The sequence below is a fragment of the Limulus polyphemus genome, unplaced genomic scaffold, assembly GCF_000517525.1.
Source record: "Limulus polyphemus unplaced genomic scaffold, Limulus_polyphemus-2.1.2 Scaffold542, whole genome shotgun sequence".
Classification (NCBI taxonomy): Eukaryota; Metazoa; Arthropoda; class Merostomata; order Xiphosura; family Limulidae; genus Limulus; species Limulus polyphemus.
Window position 1 is genome coordinate 22,039 of NW_013666152.1, and position 7,939 is coordinate 29,977.

The 7,939-nt window shown below is 29.1% G+C and overlaps 1 protein-coding gene across 5 annotated transcripts in view; it reads left to right on the forward strand.

The window, feature by feature from the left end:
* The window catches only part of LOC106458986 (intersectin-2-like), a 57,327-nt gene that overhangs the window by 9,340 nt on the left and 40,048 nt on the right, over positions 1–7,939 (forward strand). For all 5 annotated transcript variants that reach the window (XR_002610486.1, XM_022385362.1, XM_022385358.1 and 2 more), the window contains exons 3-4: positions 514–559; positions 3,774–3,903. Coding sequence is in view for 4 of the 5 variants with exons in the window: in XM_022385362.1 (XP_022241070.1) it covers positions 514–559; positions 3,774–3,903 (176 nt within the window). In the remaining variant the exon portion in view is untranslated. The remainder of the gene's footprint in view (positions 1–513; positions 560–3,773; positions 3,904–7,939) is intronic.

Here is a 7,939-nt window from a genome sequence, read left to right on the forward strand (position 1 = left end):
ACAAGATTATGGAGTTGGGTTGGGAAGTCCTGCCCCACCCACCATACTCTCCAGATGTGGCACCATTAGATTACCATCATTTTCGTTCGCTGCAACACCATCTTAATGGAAAAACATATGCAAATGTGGAAGGTGTTAAAGAGCACATCAACATGTTTTTTGCTTCAAAGCCAAATGATTTCTTTAATCAGAGCATTAACAACCTGATTGTAAGATGGAAAAGCATCATTGATATGAATAGGAACTATTTCATTTAATAAATAATAAAGCAATATTAATTTCTTGATGACCTAATATTAACTTCTAATCAAAGTAAGCTACTTACAAATACATGTATTAGAATTTTAAATTTAACCAAATATGCTGCTCTTACATTTTGTAATCAAAATGATTAGAATGCATTTTTTATCAGCTGCATTCCTTGCAAGATTTAAATTAATTGTATATATATATTTTAATAAGATATTACTTGAATGAAAGCCTCTAATGACCAATGTTTATTTTTATTTCTAGATCTATTCCAACTTTCAAGTCCTACATCATCTGTGACAACACTCAGGTAAAATATTGATTACTGCCCACAATATTTAATATTTTCATAAATTATGTAAAAATAATATGAATGAAATAACAATCGTACAATTGTTGTATGTATATATACTGTAATGGTTTTGAGTGGCCCTAAAATATTAACATTTACGTCAACTAGCTCAGGTGAAGGTATTGGAGAGGCTTTGAGTTACTAGGAATTGTTTATTCAAATACTATACCAAGAGTAGACTTGACAAACAGCGTTCATGTGCTGAACAGTGGTCACAAGTTTAGAAAGCTACCTTATTTTATCTGTCACTGTATCCAATGCACTAGTAATAGTCACCTGTAATTTACATGATGTAGTCTGTTGCACAGAATTAGAAGTGCCACTGAAACAGCTGCTCAACTCCTGTTAATTTCTGTTTACTTTTACTTAACTCGTTTGTGATTTGAACGTATGCTATTTATACATAAAGCTCAGCATATATGGTGTCATATTCTTTACAGTGTATATCGCTTTCAAAGAACAAAACAACATGAAACCACACTTACAAGGTGAAACTTGTAGTCATATGACTGACTCTTGAGTTGATAACTCATTAGTTTAGTGTAGTCACAGTTGTCCTAACCCATGCCAGACCATAGTTGGACATCTCTTGATCCACGGTTTGAGAATAATTGGTGTAGAGTACATCTTTATTATGATCATACAGATTATACAAACTATTTTCTAAGGGCAAAATAACTCAGAAAATTTCATCTTCACTTTATCAAAACTAAAACAAGATGTTGCAGTTATAGATTTCTAGAATATTCTTTTGTCATTAAACTGATATATAGGAGATACAATGCATACAATACATCTTGTTTCTCATAATGGAATACATATGTACAATATTGTGTTGTGAATAAAATACACAAACAGAGAAATCGTGCTATTAAGTTAAAAGAGCATTCTGAAACTAAGGATTATGTTTCTTAGAATTTGTATAAATATTAATGCATATTTTTTACTGTAAACGTTTCATTTCATTACACAGATATAGCCTACCAAGACAACTATAGATGTTGTTTCTAAGTTGAGAGACTTTGATTAATCTCTTAAAAGAGAAAGAAAAGAGTTTGTATGTATGTAGAACTAATGAATTACGTGTACTATAGGCACACTGTAATGTGCATTAGGTTTGAAAACGATTACTTTTTATATAAGTATACAATACAATGTACTGAAAACACAGCATAAATTATGTGTATATTCAACTAATTTTTTAAAAGAATTTCAAAGAATTGACTGCGTTAAAGTGTATATATATCAATATTAACTGCTTCTTGTTTGTGTATTATAGTAGACGTTTGTAAATTTGTACACTGTATTGTTTTTGTTTGTTAATGACTTGTGTGTTCTGAAATGAAAAATTATTTCATGTGTTTTATTGTGAAATGTTTAAAATATTTCTTTTACAGTTAGTTATCTTGAAACTTATGAATGTCAATTCTGTCTTGGATGATAAAACTAGTAAATAACATTCCCAAATAGAACATTTAAATTATGATGATGTGTGCACATGACTGTTACATTTATTGTTGTTATGTGGGTTTCAGTTTGATCTAAAAGTAAGGTGTAAATATTGAAAACATTTTTTGCTATATTTCAAATACTTTTCTTAAAATTGTTAAATTATTGGTATGCAAGATTTATGGTTTGAATTTAATGTGCTGACTGAATGATTTATAGGCAGGCACTATTCAACTTTAGTATTTTTTAGTCCTTCACTATCTGATAAATATTTTGATCTGTGATGAATAACACATAAAAATATTCTACTTAGCATGGCTACTTATTATTGTTCTTTACTTATTGTTACTTACCAACAATATGTGTAAGTGTTCAAAAGCATTTTGATATTTTAATGTATATGAAAGTGTGTTAAAACTACAACATTTTCTTTTGTTCACTCATGACAAAATATCAACTATTAATAGAAATGTAGACCAGTGTTGTGTAGAACTTTTTCAACTAACTGGTAAAATTGTACATTTGCCGAGATGTTATATTTAGGCCTAAGGTCATGTAGAGTACTAAAAAATATATATGCCCATTCTGCATAATAATGATTGTACTGAAATTGGGGAGTGAAATTGTTTAGAGTATTTCACTGCAACATATTTTTCTCAAAATTTTATTCTGAATGATCATTTAACCAGATCATGAGCTTTTTTGAATCAGGTTTCTCACTTCATTGAGTTTTGAAATGGACAAGTTTTTAAAGTGCATATCTTTTTCAGTATTTTAGGAGTAGAATAAGCAAGAATTTTTACAGTATACTCTAGTAGCATATGTATTTATTCAGCAAATTAAAATCATGCCAAATGAAATTATTTTACTCCTTATGGTTTAAAACTAAGCCAGAGTAGCCATATAAACAAGTCTGCTGTTGGCTCGTATATTGAGAGTTCATGTTTATTTTATAGTAAACATAAAGTTCATCACTTAAAATCATCAAGCATGTTTAAATCAGTTTTACAAAGTTCTGGTGATGAGAAACTTATCAGACTATATTAGTTGTGAAAATCTTATAAAATCATGGTACTGTTTTAATTTGACCAGTTACGAAAATCTACAATTTGATTACATTGAACATCTTCAGTGAAGAAAATGAAGAGCATCAGAAAGATTTTTAAACATTTCTATATAAGATTAGAAAAAGCAAATGAGGTGAGTTTACTCTCAGATGACATACTTAAATATAAAAAATAAACATCAAAAACGAAATCTGGATTATTAGTTATCACTCAAATGTGCAATGCATATACAGTATAGAGTATGAAAAGTGGAAAGTACATGCAAAATTATAGTATTTCTTAATTCATGTTCATTTTCAACTCTTAAGAGTATCACCCATCATCCATTTCTTTTCATATTTCTATTTTTGTAATTGTGAAGTACACATCAAATTTAATAAAGGACTTATTTTCAAAATTTTTACCAGTACTGACTATATAAAGTCTTAGTATTATTGTATTCCATATTTTTCATGTGTTTTTGCAATGTTACAAAGCTATTTTATCTTATAACTGAAAATTGCTTCTTAAGGTTTCATATGAAGTTTTTTTCAGAAGTTGTTACAAAAAAGAAGTGACTTATATATTTGTATTCTAAGGATGTTTTACTGAAATTAGATTTATAATTGTTCATTTAATAATATATACTGTAACAAGTTTCTTTTGTTTATTTGTAGGAATATAAACTTGATTCACAGAATAGCAGCACAAACAATAGTGAAGATCAGGTAAAGAATTTAAGAAGGCCAACAATTATTAAGTCAAAAACAGGTCAGCTGAAAAGAAAAAAGGCTCCTCCTAGACCTCGTAAGTAAAATATTTGGGCATATATTTCATTTATGACTTGTAGTAGGTTCCTTTCATAGATGTTTTGAAGATTTTCAATTCATGTTCATCATGCTTAATGTGACAGCAATAATTGCTTAATTGATATTAAGTAGCTTTTTTTATATTTAAGTGATAAAAAGTTCACGATGAGTAATTCATGCTGTTGAGTGAGATTTTATCATCATATTTAACAAGTTTGAAGTCGGCAGCGTGCAGCTGTAGATTATTCTTTGCCATATGACATTTAGAACATTAAATGTCTAGCAGTCTTTGCTGATCAAGAAATACATATCTATTTATTTCAGAAAGCATGATTATTGATAATCAACCCCAAATACAGGTTATATTGACATTGATTATTGTAGATCTGGTAAATCACTATTTCATGAAAAACTTCTTTGTGACATTAGGTGGAATCCTAACAATTCCATGCACTGAATGGACAGCAAGTAGAACTGCATACCATTCTTTATTTTAACACAACCTATCAAATTTCAGATCTCAAATTATTCAAAATCTATGACATGTTGAATTTTCTGATTAAATTTTTTTACAATTTTGATGTTTTCCATAGACTTAATGCTCTAATATTTCCATGGGTTGGTGTTTAATAGCTGTCAACAATGCTGATATGGCAGATAGACAAGCAAAATACCTGTGAATTGGTGGCCAAAAGATAACATATAATTAACAGATGATGTCTCTTACTGTAAGAATTTTAGTACGTATTATTATCAGTGTTTCCACTGCATGATGGTTGCCATTTAAGTATTTTATAAAAAACAATAATCTTGACAATAATGTTTCATACAAGTGTTTTTGAAAAATAATCTGAACATTTCCTACTTGGCGAATCACCAATGTCGCAACAACTACAAGGTCAAGGTCACCATTTAGTTTATTTTTGAAATATTCTGTAATCCCCATTTGCTCTTGTGTAAATGAAATTGATAGTCAAATAATGAAAACATGTAGTATTATCACCAGTAACTGTAATGATGTTTTTATTTAAAACATATCACAATTGGAATACTAACTAAAACTAATTAAACTTATCTTATGTTTTCTCATTGAAGAAAATTTCTATTAGATTTCAAACAGATATAATTTAACATGCAAACACTTTCACAAATGAAAACAATGTCTAAAGCTAACTATAAAAATATTTCTAGTTCAGTTGTTTGTTCCCAAGTCTTCAAAACTCCTACATACAACTAGATGGTGGGATATCAAAGAGAGGAGAGTACAACAAAAGCACTAGCTTGTGCAAAGCAGATGTAATAGTTGCTGCAAATATTTAAATATAAGTTTTTGTTCATATTCATGTTCATACAGTGAGTCAGTTGTAAAAGTTTTGAGAAAAATATGTTTATTTGGGTTTACATTTTTACTTTAAATGTTTAATTTTGTCACAGACATAAGTCTGTAAAATTGTTCTAAAATGAACATTGAAAAGTTGAAATTTTTTGTTCCATGAAGATGATGATTCTGATAAGGCCAATACTTTTGGTCAAACACGTTTATTGCTGAAAAATGTATCTCGGTGACCTCTAAAGTATTTGTCCTGTGTATAATTGATTGCTAACAACAATTTGTTTTTGGCATTTGTCAGATCTGCTTTATAGTTTTCACATTGTTTAATGAGTGTTCCATCAATTGTCTATTATGACTTATGATATAACAAACTTTTGCATGGAGCCTTCCTCATTCTGCATTTAATGAAGCATATTCTGTGTACCCCTCTAGTTTGGCCATGGCACTATACATAGTGATGTTATTTCATTAAAACAATAAGGAGACATTTTTTTGATTTGCAGAGAAATATTCTGAAGTGGAAACATTTGAAAAGAGTAGTTTGTTTCTGCTGTATCCATTTTGTCCCATTGGCTATGCAGTGCTTAGTAAAGGGATCTTATGTTGGTTCTGTTACCTCATTTGCCACAAAAAAATTTTTTGAACAATGGTGGCTGCATAAAAGGTAACAGTTACATCATGAGACGACATACATTGTGTGTATTACAGTTCCTGCTTATCAACTATTGGGAATATCAATATACATCACTTTGCATGTCATGTAAAACATGATGTTTTGTGTGGCAATGCATTTTTTGTTTAGGTTAACTGTAGCTAAGATATGTCACTGCTGTAGGTATATCTTTGTGAGACTCAAACAATTTTCCTTTTGTAATATTATAAAAAATTTTTTTACAGATGGGAAAAAAAATTAATCAATACTTTACATAGCATTGTATTGCAACTAATACTGTATTTAAATCTTCCTTTTTTTAAGTTCAGTGTTTTTAGGAAAACTTATTATAGAGATCAGAACAACTTATCATTGAAATATATTTTGCATACAGTAATACAGTTATATCTTTTAATTCCACTTAAGTCCTCAAATAATGAAACTATGATACACAAGTTACTGTAAGTGACTTTGCTTTTTCAACTCCTTGTACTTATCAGTTAGCTCCTCTGACCTACCCTTCTCTTCTTCATTAACCCCTATGTGCATGACAAAGACTGCATCATTGCTAGCACTTTTTACTATATCATATGCTATGTCAGTTATATCCGCCAGTCCTGTCCCTGAATAGCATAATCTATTCCTTTCCTACCTATTTGCCTCACAGTCTATCTACTTTGTACTAAAGAAACACCTGTAACTATTATCATCGCTATATGTTCCTTTCATTTTTATTTTCTTTCGCAGTTCCTCATCTGCACAAGCCAGGGGCTGAAATTGTTACATAATTATAATTGCTCATTATAATCAAATCCACTACTTTTAGCCCTATTAGTACTGTTTCTAACTCAAGAACATTTTTTCATTGTTTTATGCTTGACCAATTACTCTGAAGTTTGGAAAAAGCATTATTTTGAACAAACTACTCAAAAAAGGTCTTCAGTTTTCACAGTTTATTCTGTGTCATTTATAAGCTTAGTTGTATTTTAACTGAAACTATATGCAATACATTATTCCAATTTTACTTTATGCATTAACCATTTCTTTTCATTATTATATCACAAATAGGTTCATTTTTCTAGGTAAGATTACATTGCTTATGGAAAAGGATGCAACTGCTGATGACATAGAGGACATGAAATAACCATTCAGTTGTAAATTGATTTTGTTGAAAACTATTACATTTTTATAATTTATGGAAAATATCTTAAGTTAATAACAGGAATTGTGATACAAGTTTTAAAAGTTTCTTACATGTTTATATATGCACTTCTAAGTAATGTTTTTTTTAACCTCCATGAACCTAGCAGTTTTCTGTTGATGAACATTGAATATTTTTAGTCAAATTATGATAATTATAAATTTGTTTAAAAGTTCAGATTCATTTATTTTTATTTAATACTTAAAGAAAACATTTAAGTTAAAAATAGAATTATAAAATCAATGAAAAAAAAGATTACTGTAGTTTTTTAAGATTCTTTCAAATTTCTCATTATTAGTTGATCACTGTTCCCTCAAGAATTAGTTAACTAAGTTAACAATCTGTCTTTGTATGACAAACAATCCATACTGAAGATGACATTTATACCACTAATATTATCTTATTAACTTCTTTAAATAAGCTCCAGTGCTGTGTTCAGAAGGATATGCACTGGAGGTCTACACCCGAATACGATTTTTTCAGCATCTATTTTCAAGTAGCCTGTATCTCAAAACACAATTTTTTAAGCTATTATAACTGATGTGACCATAAAATGTTAAAATATAAAGTTGTTTGACATGGATACAGTCAAACTTATGCATTTAGCTGAATCCAGAAAGCAGTGCTTTTTCTGAACAATGTAAAAATGTGTTCTCTGAGAATTCAGAATTTGAAATTCTGCATCCATAGAATTGCTGAATTAATCAAATATATATGGCATTTTGCACAACTTACTTAGATAGTAATATAAAGCATTCACAATCTTGACTTACGTATTTGTTTTTCTTTGAACTGTTTATTGTTTTTGAAATCTACATATGAAATTGTAGTAGTTAGTAATTATGTCC